At 27.4% G+C, this 14659-nt stretch overlaps 1 protein-coding gene across 1 annotated transcript in view; it reads left to right on the top strand.

The window, feature by feature from the left end:
• Phum_PHUM447690 (Dihydropyridine-sensitive L-type, skeletal muscle calcium channel alpha-1 subunit, putative) overlaps nucleotides 1–11950 on the top strand; it is a gene marked incomplete at both ends in the record, with an annotated part of 29340 nt that extends 17390 nt beyond the window's left edge. Inside the window, 13 exons of the mRNA XM_002429633.1 lie at nucleotides 310–393; nucleotides 526–642; nucleotides 748–813; nucleotides 1987–2078; nucleotides 4558–4708; nucleotides 4800–4927; nucleotides 5015–5217; nucleotides 5298–5402; nucleotides 5498–5604; nucleotides 8792–8932; nucleotides 10809–10933; nucleotides 11028–11170; nucleotides 11412–11950. Of these exons, the coding sequence (XP_002429678.1) occupies nucleotides 310–393; nucleotides 526–642; nucleotides 748–813; nucleotides 1987–2078; nucleotides 4558–4708; nucleotides 4800–4927; nucleotides 5015–5217; nucleotides 5298–5402; nucleotides 5498–5604; nucleotides 8792–8932; nucleotides 10809–10933; nucleotides 11028–11170; nucleotides 11412–11950 (2001 nt within the window). The remainder of the gene's footprint in view (nucleotides 1–309; nucleotides 394–525; nucleotides 643–747; nucleotides 814–1986; nucleotides 2079–4557; nucleotides 4709–4799; nucleotides 4928–5014; nucleotides 5218–5297; nucleotides 5403–5497; nucleotides 5605–8791; nucleotides 8933–10808; nucleotides 10934–11027; nucleotides 11171–11411) is intronic.
• Between the last annotated feature and the right edge of the window lie 2709 nt (nucleotides 11951–14659).

Raw genomic sequence — 14659 nt, 5'->3', positions numbered from 1 at the left:
CTTTCTTAGGCATGCAAACAAAACTTTAATTAATAAAAAAAATACTCTAATAAGTTAAACATTTCCTTAAAATCATAATAATAATAATCGTTATTATTATTATCACAATCACACTCATCATCTGATTCGTTGAAAAATTCTAGAAAAAAAAAAAAAAAAAAAAAAAAAACAAATCGAATGAATGTAGGGAAGAAAAAAAAACGTTAGAATTTTTTTTAGTTGTTGTTGTTTATTAAAAAAAAATTTATTTATTATTATTATTATCGTTATCGTTATTATTATTATTATTTGTTATTGTTTTTCCTTTAGAATTTTTTCAAAGATGCCTGGAACACGTTTGATTTGATCACAGTACTCGGAAGCATTGTCGACGTTTTATTCATGGAATTTGGGGTGAGAAAATAATTTTAAAAAATTTATTATTATTATTATTATTATTTCCGGTGAAAAATTTATCACCGGAAACGATCACCGGTTCATTCATTCATTCATTCATTCATTCATTTATTTACTTTTTTTTTAAAGGAAAATTCGTTCAACGTTGGTTTTTTACGATTGTTTCGTGCTGCTCGTCTTATAAAATTACTAAGGCAAGGTTACACGATAAGAATATTGCTATGGACTTTTGTACAATCATTCAAAGTGAGTATCACCCCTCCCCTCCTCCCTTTCCCCTTCCCCGTCTCCCCTCTTTCCATTCCAGAACGTTCGATTTTTAAAAAAAAAAAAATTTTTTTTTTTTTGTAGGCTCTGCCGTATGTTTGCCTGTTGATAGCAATGCTCTTTTTTATTTACGCAATCATCGGAATGCAGGTACGTCATTCTCGTCCATTTATTCGATTTTCTTTTATGAAAATTTTATTAATTATTCGTCGTTATCAATCAATGATAACAATTTAAAAAAAAAAAAAAAAGGCGGGAAATTTCATAAATTTAAACTTGCGTCGTTTTTTTTTTTTTTTTTTTTTAATAAGTTTTCACCTTCGATTTGTTTATCATAAGAAAATTTTTTTAAATAGTGATAATAATGATAATAATTTAAGTTTTACTCATTATTATCATTATTATTATTATTATTGGATATAGAGTAAACGTGATGATGATGATGATGATGCGAAGGAATCGAATTCGAATCGGAAATGAAATCAAAAAAATAAAAATTTTCTTATGATAAACATTATTAAATAAGTTTTACGGGGGCGGGGGGGGGGCAAACGATGGGGACCGGGGTACAGGAGGGAAGGGGGAGGAGGAGGGAGGGAAAAAAAAAAGGAAATTTATATTGTTATTTTTTTTAGCCCCCACCCTCATGATGTATTTGAAAAAAAAAAAAAAAAAAAAAAAAAAAAATCCATAATTCACGAGTACATAAATCGACTATTTTTATCAAATTACAACATTAACAATTCGTATAAATAACGACGACGACGACGACGGCGATAATAATAATAATTTTTATTGTGGTTGTCGTGGTTGTCGTTGTCGTTGTCTTCAAAATAAGAAAAAAAAACCTTTGAACAAACATTTTTTTTTTTTAAAATCAAAAATCATGTCGTTTTAAATAATAAATTTCAAACGGCTTTAGAGATTAGCTAACTATTGTTGCTTTAAATATGGTAGATGGCGGTGGTAGTGGTGGTTACAGGTCAACGACCCTTAAATTTTTTTCTTTTTAAATCAATAGTATTATTAATTAATTAATTAATTAAATTCCAGTTAAATTTAGTTTTAGAAAAATTAGTCATATTATTAGTTCTTTTTTAAATGATGATTACAAAAAAAAAATTTTTTTATTATTAACAACTTTTAGTGTTTGTCGTGTCCGGTCCCTATTAAAGATGGTAGTTATTAATTAGTAAATTATTTTACGGGTGTTTAATTAATTAATTAATTATTTATTAAACGATTGTTGGATTTTTTTTTTTTTTGTTTAAATTTGTTGTGTGTACTCATTCATTTGGGGGCTCATTGGCTCATTTTCTTAAGGTTTTTGGAAACATGAAGTTCGATCCGTACTCGGCCTTGAACAGACATAACAACTTTCAAACATTCTTCGGTGCTCTTCTATTATTATTTCGGTGAGTTTAGTTAATGGGAATGTCAATGGGAGGGGTCCCATATCGAAAGCATATGGATATGTCACGAGTTCGAACCTTAACGAACCTTAACGAACCTTTTTTTTTTTTTTTTTTTTTTTCATTTTATTTTAATTTATTGGATCGTTGTGGGAGTAGAGAATGAGGGCTCGAATAATTTTAAATTTTTGTTAATATGATTATTATCATCATTATCATTATCATCATCCTGACGATGATGATGATGATGATGATGATAAAATAAGGAAGGAAAGAAAGAAAGGAAGAAAAAAATTTTTTTTTTTTTGACGCTTCTCTATCTCTATCTCTCTTTTCTCTCTTTCTTCTTTACGTATATACTGTATATGTAAATGTGAAAGTTGATTGATTGATTGGTTGATTGATTGATTGATCGATTGATTGATTTTCTCCCCCCCTTAAAAAAAAAAAAAAAATTTATGTGTTTTAGCATTTTAATTATTATTATTATTAGATGAAAATCCCCGGCATGCATTTCATTAACGTGAAACTTTTTTTTTCTATCTCTCTCTTTCTTTCTTTCTCTTTATTTTTTTCTCTCTCTCTCTCTCTCTCTCTCTATCTTTTTCTAACCAGAATAAATAAATTTTTTCGAATCGTTCGATTGTTCGTTGAGACATAATAATAATAATAATAATAATAATAATAATGCTTGTTGTTGTTTTGTTGAATCAAATTTTTGTCGGTAACGTTTTCTGGGGCTTTTTTTTCTCGAAAATTTTCCGTTTGATTATATGTAAATAATAATAATAATAATAATATTAAAATTAGTTTTAGTCAATAGATAATGATAATAATAATAAATAATTGATAGATTTTTTTTTCGTTGGTTGATGAAAAAAAAAAGCCCTGGAAATTGTTTACTACTAACAATAATCGAAATCGGTTTCGACAGCGAATAATAATAATGATAATGATAAACATTTTTACCCTGTCGTGTAAATAAAATATTATTAATAATAATAATAATATATATATATATTTTGTGTTTACCTGTAGTCTAGTCGAAAGTGTAGCCCTAGCTCATGTAGATATATAAATATTAATTTATATATATATATAAATATTAGAAATTAAATGTTATTAGTGATATTCAACTAGCAACTACAGTAGCTAGTTTTGTAAGCCGTCGTCAATCATCATCATTATTATCATAATCATCAACATCATCATCATCATCATCGCCATCACGCATACATAAATATTGATATTATTAAAAAATCATGTTTTCATTTTTGATAGGGTTGATACAACCAAACGTAAACGGGACATTGTGTTAACAATCGAAAGAGGGTAGGGAGGGAGGGAGGGAGGGGAAGGGAGGGAAAAGAAGAAAAACGCGATATACCGATAATAATAATACTAATACTAATGATAATTATAATTGTTTTTAAATTAATAATAATAATAATAATAAAAATTACTAACTAATTAACTGGATTGTATTTTAATAATTGAAATGTCAAAAGGTGTTCGGTAACATAGCGCTCAACCCGGATGAATCCATTAATCGTCATAACAACTTCCGGAGCTTTTTTCAGGGTCTAATGCTTCTGTTCAGGCAAGTTTTCAAATTTTTTCCTTTTTTTTTTTCCTTTTTCTTTTTCTATTCTATTCTAGAATTTTGACATTATTAATAATAATAATAACAACAATAATAAAAGACGGTGCTTTTTTTTTTAAAATGTATATTACATGCGTTTATGCAACAATTTATGCAAAAAAAAAAAAAAATTTACGGAGGGGATTTATATGCACTTTTAAGGGGGAGGGAGGGGAAAGGAGGATGAAAGGATGAGGAGGAGGGGAAGGGTAAAGGGTAAAGGGGTGAAGGTTCAAACCTGAATAATTATATCGAGAGTTAGCGAGTAGAAAATTAAAAAAAAAAAAAGGAAAAAAAAAAATTTTAATTCAAATACGTTAAAACCGGTTTGTATTATTATCATTATCATCATGTATAGTAATGATAATGATAATTGATTACGAGTAAATATTATACATAAAATAGGAAATGTAAAAAATAAGACATTATTTATCATAAAAATCATTAAAAAACATGCATCGATTGGCATGATGATCGTCGTGGGTGGTTGGTGCATTGAAAATTTTGCATGATTGTTTATAAATGTCGAAGCATTTCAATAAAAACAAAAAGTTAAGTTTATATATATATATATACATAAGCGTAATAATAATAATAATAATAATAATAATGAGGAAATTTTAAACGGAAAAAATATTTAATTAATTTGTTTAATTATAAAATTCTATTCAATTCGATATAAATAATAAAATCATTTAATTGTAAAAAAAGTTTAGGAAATGACGTCATATCAAAAAGGTATAAGCGCATGATTATGTGTTTTTTTATGTTTTTTAATCATTATTATTATCAATAATTAAAAATGGATACTGATAAATTTATTGTGTCTCGCGGATTTAGATGTGCTACGGGTGAAGCCTGGCCTTCCATAATGTTATCATGCATAAAAGATCGACCCTGCGACGTACGTGCCAACAAAGGTTCCGAAACCTGCGGGTCTAATCTCGCCTACGCTTATTTTGTTTCGTTCATATTTTTTTGTTCCTTTCTCGTAAGTCGTCTTCTGCTATTTATTTAATAATATTGATCACGTGATGATGATGATGATGATGATGATGATAACAATATTTTAATCGTTTCAGATGTTAAATTTATTCGTGGCTGTTATTATGGATAATTTTGATTATCTGACCAGAGATTCCTCAATATTAGGTGCCCATCATCTCGATGAATTTGTTAGAATATGGGCCGAATATGATCCTAATGCTACGTGAGTCAATGATGATAATGATAATGATGATGATGGTAAATTTTCTCGGAGATTGAAAGGAAATTAACGAATTGTTTTTGTCTGCAGGGGTAAAATAGATTATACTGAAATGTACGACATGTTAAAAAATATGGACCCTCCTTTGGGGTTTGGAGCAAAGTGCCCAAATAGATTAGCGTATAAAAAATTAATAAGAATGAACATGCCGGTCGACGATAAGGGAAAAGTTAATTTCACAACGACTTTGTTTGCTCTCATACGTGAAAATTTAAGCATAAAAGTGAGAGCGGGTGAGTCGGTGTTTGCATCCCGTTTAAAAAGAAAATCCTTTTGTGACGACGAATTATCATCATCATTATTATTATTTCAGCTGAGGAAATGGACCAAGCGGATGAAGAATTGAGAAAAACAATAATGAAAATATGGCCGTTGCAATCGAAAAAAATGATTGATTTATTAGTACCGCAAAAAGAAGGTAAAAATATTTTTTTTTTATTTATTTTCCTACGATTCAAGGGGACAATTTGCGCCAATTTTTTTTTTTTGCTCTTATTGTTTTGTATTTTGTAGAATTAGGCAAGGGAAAATTAACGGTTGGAAAAATATATGCCGGACTTTTGATACTCGAAAGTTGGAGATCGACGAGATTTGGACAAATCGAATCCGCGGGTGTTCCGGTAAGACTTTTTTTATTTTCCATTTACTAATATTTATTATATATGAGAAAAAGGAAAATTTACTATTATTATTATTATTATTATTATTATTATTATTATTATTATGAAAAATTTCATTTCCCTTCGATGAGTGATTGAAGAAGAAGAAGAAATTATTATTATTATTATTGTTGTTTGTAACACGAACACACTCACACAACAAACACACACGTGGTGTTATTTTTTGCTCACGGTAAATATTCAATTTGATTTTAATTGAAAACACAACGATAATAATAATAATGATTTTGATGATGATGATGATGTTGTTTAAAATTTAACGAAGGAGGAAATGAAATTTTTTTTTTTTTTTTTAAGTATGTAAGAATGTTAAAAAAGGACTGATTAAATATCCAGAAGAAAGAGAGAGAGAGAGAGAGAGAGAGAGAGTGTGTGATCCTTCGAAAGGATATTTGAGAATAATGATGATTATTTAACGTAAGAATCTTCTCTCTCTCTCTCTCTTTAAATTTTGCTTAAAGAAAAGGAGTAATTTTAAGTGAAAAAAAAAATCCCGAAGGAGACTTTTTTTTTGGAAAAGTACACAAAGGTGCGGGGGACCGTGGGAAAATTTTTTAAGTTTATTTATGACGTCATAAAGAAAATTTATTTATCAGTTTTATAATGAATGATAATAGCCAAAAAAAGAATTTTTTTTTGTTGTATTTGGATTTTTGATTCATTTGAGGTGGTGAAAACGTTAAAAAAAAAAAACAAAAGCAAAAATAATAATAATAATGTTATTGATTGATAATGATGATGATAAGATTGTTCCCTATTATTTGTTTTTCCTTTTAAAAATTAAAAAAAAAGGGAATTTTTGAATTGTGTAACGTGTCGTGTTTAATTTCAGGGACTTGGTGGCCATAGTCCGACTAATAATAATGAGGCGGTACCGTAGATTTTTATATTTTATAGATTTCTTTTTTCTTTTTTTTTTTAAAATTTTTTTACTCTATGATTTTCTTTTTTTCCCTCTCCCTCCCTCTCTCTCTCTCACTCCCCCTCCCATTTTATTACCTCTCTCTCTGTCTCTCACTCCCCCTCTAAGTTATTACCTCCCCTTTCTCTCTCTCGCTCTCTTCCTCCCATTTTTTTTTTTTTACTTTTCGCCTGTTTTAGTTTTAAAAAACAATTTTCTCCCCCCCCACCCACCATGTTTTAAATTCAGGTTTCGATTAATTTTATTTATTTATTGATTTTTTACTTTTTCTCCTCGATTTATTCTTATTTTATTTTTTTTAAAAAAAAACGTTTTCGAACATTTCGAATATTTTTATACTTGTTACGTTGAAAAAAAAAAAAAAAGAAAAACATACAGCATATATGTGTATATATATATATACCTACGTGGGAAAGCATGTGCGTAACATATGCATAACATATGCGCAACATATATACATACATATATATACGTTACGTGTGTTGAAATTTTTTTTTTTTTTTTTTTTCGCATGTGGAAACTTTGATTGATTGCGCATGATGAGTTCTTGACAATATTAATTATATAGCCTTATTCCCCCCTTCTTCCCCTTTCCCCCACCCAGTTTCATATTTCTTATTATTTTTTCAAATGAGTAGATGACTTTGATGATGATGATGATGATAATAATTTTCTTGAATTTTTCTTTAAACCCCCTTTCTCCCCCCCCCCTACAAGCTCTCTTAAATGATGAAATTTATTATTAAAAAAAAAAAAAAAAAATAATACATGAGTTCAAAAATAAATTCGTTTCTCGAACAAAACACCGGATTTGTCGCATATCGAATAACAAACAAACAAACAACAAACGAACAAACGAAAGGAATTTCATATTCGATATATCGAAATTATATTATTATTATTATTATTAATCGATATTAAAAATCGTTTTGTTTCGAATGCTGTATCGATTAATGAAATCTGAATTGAACGTGATGAAAGAGAGAGATGTTTCCTTATAATCGATCGATATATCGAATATGTTTGGATGCGTGCGTGCGTTCGTGGGTGCGTGCGTGTTTTGAATCGAGAAACGCGTGTTTACGTCGAATTCGTCGAATTACGCATATGCGAATTCGATGTAAAAATTGATTATTTTTTTTTTTTGCATGGTTTTTTTTAAAAATATTTTGATTGAATTTATTTATTTATTTATTTATACACACGAAAAACGAATATGCACACACACACACACAAACAAACAAACAAACACAAACACGCGCAAACAAACACAAATTAATAATAATTTGTCGATTGATCGATCACGTGTGTGTACATATTATTACTATTATTATTATTATTTTTTCTCGTTTCGCAAAGTAGATTACTATTATTATTATTTATTTATTTATTTAATATCGTTACACGTTAAAAAAAAAAAAAAAATTGGCTCACGTTGATTATTTATAATACCGATGATGATGGGGCGGAACGGAATGGAGTGGGCGGGGCATGGCGGGAGGAGAGAGAAGTGGGCGGGAAAACGAAAATAATAATGATAATAATGATAGAATTCATTTGTTGTCGTCGTATTCGTTGAAAGTTTGTTGAATTCATTATTATTATTATTATTATTATTGTGACGTAATTAATAATTTAACGATGTGTGTTATATGATTCGCATACTAATCGCGGGGGTGTGGGAGCGGGAAGGGAAGGGAGGGAGGGGATTTTTTGTTTTTTCAACATGGTTTAAATTATATTTTTGTATTCGTCATTTTTTTAACAAAATAATCGTTGGAAAAAAAAGAAAAATAAACAGAAATTATTATTATTATAAATTTTTTTTTTTTAAAGAGTTTTAGGGTATCCGCCATGATGATGATAATAATAATTACGCTTTTAATAATATCCCGAGTTGTTTTTTTTCGCGCGAAAAATCTAGAATTTGAATTTTTTGTTTCGACCGCCTTTTAAAAAAAATCTTATTCATTTTATTATTATTATTATTATTATTTATTTTATTTTATTTTATTGTAAAAAAAAAAAAGAAAAAAATTTTCCAACCATTCGATAATTGTTAAAAATATGACGTTATATATATATTTAAATATACATAAATATTTATTTATTATTAAAAAAAAAAAAAAAAAAAAAAATTCGCGTGCCTTTATTTTGAACATTAGAAAACGTCATTCTTCAACTGCTTGCTGGATATGGCTGGAGTCGGTCAATGGGGTGCTCAAAATAGGAATTCCCTCGATGCCCCCGAGCCCGAAGAATCCCCGGGTTTGCTTTTGGGGAAAAATACAGCCAACCGGGGTTCCCGGTTTCAACGTCTTCCCCCCCCTTTTCCTTATCCTTATGGTTTTTTTTTTCCTTAATTATAATTAATTGATTGTTTTTGTTTGTTTTTTTTTTTTTATCTCGTTCCAGGAATAAAAAGGTGAAATGTGTTTTTTGGAATAGAAAAAAAAAAAAAAAAAAAAAAAAAAAATTTCCCTTTGATATCGTTTCCGAAAAAAAACTTCCAAAAAACAAACAAAACCCTAATACAAAAAAAAAAAAAAAAAAGGTTCGATTCGATGGAAACCCCTCCCCCCCCCGAAAAACACGGTTAGAAAATAAATAAGGTAGTTTTTCTTTTTTAACAACGACGATGATGATAATAATAATTATATCTTTTTTTTAGATTTTTTTTTAATAATAAAAATGCGATTTAGATGGGTAGAAAAAAAAAATAATTCGAATAATAATTTTTAGCTTTATTATTATTATTATTATTATTATTTATTAATTATTATTATTATTAATTAATTAATTGTAATTTTTTTTTTTTTTTTAAATAACAATAGTTGCGATTAAGTTTTTTTTAGAGGGGAGCAGACGCCTTTATGTAACTTTTTTTTTTTTTTAGTTGGGGAAAAACATGGCGTCGCGTTATTATTATTATTATTATTATTTAAGCGCTTACGTAGAATATTTCGCTGATGAGTTAATAAATAAATAAATAGAGGGAGGGGAAAAAACCTTCGTTTGCCTTCGACGCCTTTTTAAAACGATGATAATAATGATGATGATGATAATGATAAGAAATGTAAAGGCGAGATGGATGAAGAATCAAGCGAGGGTTTTAAATATAGATTAAATAGATTTTTAGTACGAGTAGTTGAATATTAGACGAAAGAAAATAATAATAATAATAATAATAATAATGATGATGATAACGATAATAATGATAACAGTGTAAATTTTTATACAAGATAGAAAAAGTCTAGAGAAGAAAAAATTATTATTTTACAATAGGGAGTAGGTGGTATAGAGTAGGAAGGAAGAAAAAAATGGAAGAATTTTTTTTTTTTTTTTTTTTAAATCGAATTTTCTTTGTTTTTCCACAAAAACAAAAAACAAAAATGGCGGACGATTCAATAATTCGATGATGATTGATAACGGCGACGAAGAGTTTATCATAATGAAAGAAAAAAAAAAAAAAATTCTTTAATTCGTGAGCAAACGATGAGAAATTATTTATTGTAGTCTTCATAAAAAAATTTTTTTATTCTTCTTCTGTTTCTTGCACTTACGACTACACGTGCACACACACGTGTGCGCTCGCACTCACACACACGTGTGAAAGGATTTAGAGTATTAATTAATTGATTAATCTTATTATTTACCCGTGCATGAAATTTTTTTTTTTTTTTACAATATTAATAATAATAATAATAATAATAATAATATAATTTTTTTCGTGCATGTTTTATAAAAAATTTAAATTAATTTGAGGTCTTGTAGTTATTATGGTAGTTTTATTACTATTATTATTATTATTAATATTATTATTATTACTTTTGCAGTATTTCATTAGTAATTTTTTTTTCTTAGGCTCGTGATCATTTTTTTTTCTATTCCTTTTTTTTCTTCTTATTATTATTATTGTTGCTCAAATCGAAATGATATTTATCATTCCTAATTTTTCTCCCTTCCCTCCCCCTCCATTTCCCCCTGTTTTTTTTTTATTGATTTTTAATCGATGAAATCGAATTCTTACATTTTAAAAAAAAAAAAATGGCGCTCGAATAAATTTTAAAATTAAAAAAAAAATAATAATGAAAGAAAGAATTTATTCGGGTGCGTTTTTCCAAAACGAAATGGAAAAAATTTTATTATTAAATCAAACAAACAAACGAACAAACGTACAAACAAACAAACAAACAAACAAAATGAAAAATTAATGACGCAGGTGAACGATTTACAAAATGTCACAATTGAATCTCGAAGGCCTTCATTAGAATCATTACAAGGTGACCAAAATCATCGATTGCATCCTGGTTATGGTGATCAATCGACAAGAACTCCTAGTTTTAGGTAAAACAATAAATTTATTATTATTATTATCGATGATTGTGTTTTAATACTGATGATGATGATGATGATGATGATGATGATTTTTTTTTTACAGAAGAAGAAAATCTCCTAGTTTTATGTACAAAGGTGTTTCGCCAAGGAGAGGAGGTCATCCTCAGCAACACGATATCGGTTTTAGCGATACCGTATCGAACGTTGTAGATATAGTTAAACACGATAGAAGAGGAAAACCGAAAGGTTTGTTTTAATGCTATAAGGCCCCCCACACGCACACACTACCCCCCCCTTTCTCCCTCCCCTTCCTCCCTATAAGTTTCGGTTAAACTAACGTAACTTTTTTTTTCCAATTTTCTGCTTACGTCATCATCGACGCAGACGGTAATTAATCACAGTCTATTATTATTATTATTATTATTAATGTAAAATGGCGGGAATGATGATGATAATGATGATTGTTTTTTTTTTTTTTCACGTAAAGGTACTTGGTCGACTTCGACGAGTCCGGCAAGATCTCCGAGCCCTTCGAGGGTCCGTTACTACTCGAACCGTTCGCGTGCATATGGGACCACATCTCTTGAGCAAAGATCGAGATCACCGTCGCCGACGGGCGATCGCGGACCCCCGCCATCAGTTCATCATCATCATTTTCATCATCATTCTCATCAGCACAGTTATCCGGTATTGGTGACGAGAAGAGGTCACGGACGAAGATTGCCGGCGACTCCGAGCAAACCTTCGACTTTGCAACTCCGGCCGTCGAGCATAAATTTTCCCAAATTAAACGCTTCACCGACTCATTGTCCTCCTTTGTCATCATCATCCGGCGGTCATCATCAAATAACAACGGGACAATATTGTCCGTTGAGTTTCGAACAAGCCGTGGCGATCGGTAGAGGTGGAAGAGTACTTCCGTCTCCTCTTTTAAACGGTTACAAACCCGGACAACAGCAACATCAGCATCAACATCAACAACGACCGAGAAGGCACAGCGATTCGGACGAAGATGATTGGTGCTAGCTAATACTTGACTAACCAATCATAATTGGTTAGTGATAACGATAAAGAGGGTAATGTTAAGATTCGTTTTTTTTTTTTCCACCCCCCCCCCATCCCCCACCCTCTTATCACTTATTCGAACTCTATAAATATATATATATATAAATATATAAATATTCAAATAGGATTTTTATATAATTAAAAAAAAAAAAAAAAATTTTGCCAATAGTTATGGCGACGAGTACTAACTAATTAACTAACTAACTAATTAATATTATTATTATGAAGTCGGGGGGTTTTTTTTTTTTTTTTTTTTTTTTTTTTTTTTTTTTTTTTTTTTTTTTTGAATATCAACGATGGCGGACGCTTTAATTGTGCCCCATAATAATAATTTATTTTATTATTATTATTATTATTATTATTATTTTTTGAAAAAAAAAAGAAAAAAGAAAAAAAGAAAACTCATTTTTAATGGAAAACTATTTAATTAACACCCATTCCCACCCCACCCCCCCACAATTCGACCAGTGATTATGACGATGACGTCATTAATATAATTAATTAACGTGGGTCCTTCTTTTTTTCTTATTTTTATTTTATATTGAACGTTATTAATTATTATTATTATTATCGTTATGTACATAAACGTTATTGTTATTAAAATAATAATAATAATTTTTTTATTTATTTGAAGTTGTGATTCGTTTAAGAGATTTTCGAATTAATATCGTTTAATTATTTAATGACGTCATTGTTTAATAAAAATTATTGAATTTAATAATAACAAATGATGATGATGATGATGATGATAGTTAAAAAAAAGAATTCATACGTTCGATCAAAATAATAATAATAATAATAATAATAATAATAATAAATTCGGTTTTAAAGAAAACGCATAGACACACACACACACACACACACATTCTCTCACTCACTCACTCACACACATAATTATTAAATAAATAAATAAATAAATAATTCTTTTATTTAAATAAATAAATAAAATTATATTAAAATAATAATAATGCCTTTAAATTAACAAAAAATAATTATAATAATAATAATAATAATAATAATATTAATATATTTCGTTCGAAACGTTCGTTTTTTTATTAAGCAAAGAAAAATTTATTTATTTACTTATTTATTTTATTTATTTATGTATTTATTTATTTACTGTTTCGTCATCTTGTAAATAACCGAAGAAAATTTAACAAAAATTTAAAAAAAAAAAATTAAATAAATAAATAAAAAAAAATAACCGTCCAGTTCGGTGATAAAAATATTATCATTATTATATATATATAAATATAAATATAATTTGACAGTAATTTAAAAAAAATATGGCGATATAAAATTAATTATAATTTTTTCAGTGGGGAGGCTCAGGTAATACACAAAAGCATTATTTAATCGTATTTATAATAATAATAATAATAATAACAGTGGGAAAAAACGATGGTAAGAGATATTTAATTATTATTATTATTATTATTATTGGTATTCTAATTAAATTACTCGTATTTATCATTACCATTATCAACACACACACACACACACACATATACAAATGCAATTTTTTCCCCTCCCTTTTTTTAACTCTTCATTCCCCTCCCCTCTCGTTTCGCTTACCTCCCCACTTCCCGCCCACTCGTTACGACCCTTTTCCACCGGGAAAAGAAAATAATAGTAGTAATGATAATGATAGCCGCCGCCGCCGCCGCCGCCGTCGTCGTCGTCGTCGTCATTATTATTATTATTAATATCGTCGTAAATATTACTGTTATTTTTATTATTATTATTATTATTATTATTATTATTATTATTATTATTATTAAAATTAAATAAAATTATTGAAATTTAAATTTATTTATTATTAAAGGGCCGAGCTGCGATATTTGCGATATTTTTATTTATTTATCTATTATTATTATTATCATTATCATTATCATTATTATTGTTATTATTATTATTATTATTATTATTAAAATTGTTAGTATAAATTTATTTATTTATTTTTTCTTCTTTTGTAAATACTTATTAATAAATAAATAAATGAAAAAAATTTAAAAAACAAAAAAAAAGCATTGTAAATTAATTAATAATAATAATAATAATAATAATATTAATAAATTTTTTTTATTCAATTTAAAATTAATAAATTATTTAAATAATAATAATAATAATAATAATAAAACAAATTTTCGTAATTTAAAAAATATAATAAACAAACAACACAAACAAAATGAGAAATAAGAAAAAATTAAATTGATTTTTACAAAAATTGTTATTATTAATTAAAATTATTATTATTATTATTATTATTATTATTATTATTATTATTTATTTATTTATGTATTTATTTATTTTTATTTTTTATTAATATTGAGTTAATATGCTTTTAATTGATTATTTAATAATTTAAAAGTGGTTTGCCAAGAACAAAAAAAAATAAATAAAAAAAATTCGTAGATTTATTACATACCCAATAATAATAATAATAATAATAATGATAATAATAATAATTTTTTTCTCTTTTTCTTCTTCTTCTTCTTCTTCTACTTTCTGTTTTACATATAAAATAATTAAAGCACAAAAATTATTAATTAATAAAAGCCCCAACCCCCCCTCTTAATAAATAAAAAAATTAATTAATCAATAAACTTGTTATTATTTGATTATTATTATTATTATTATTATTATTATTATTATTATTATTATTATTAT

Source organism: Pediculus humanus, genomic scaffold (genome assembly GCF_000006295.1).
Source record: "Pediculus humanus corporis 1103172108218 genomic scaffold, whole genome shotgun sequence".
Classification (NCBI taxonomy): Eukaryota; Metazoa; Arthropoda; class Insecta; order Psocodea; family Pediculidae; genus Pediculus; species Pediculus humanus.
The sequence above is the reverse complement of the archived record's forward strand: the minus strand, read 5'-3'. Positions and strand labels throughout refer to the sequence as shown.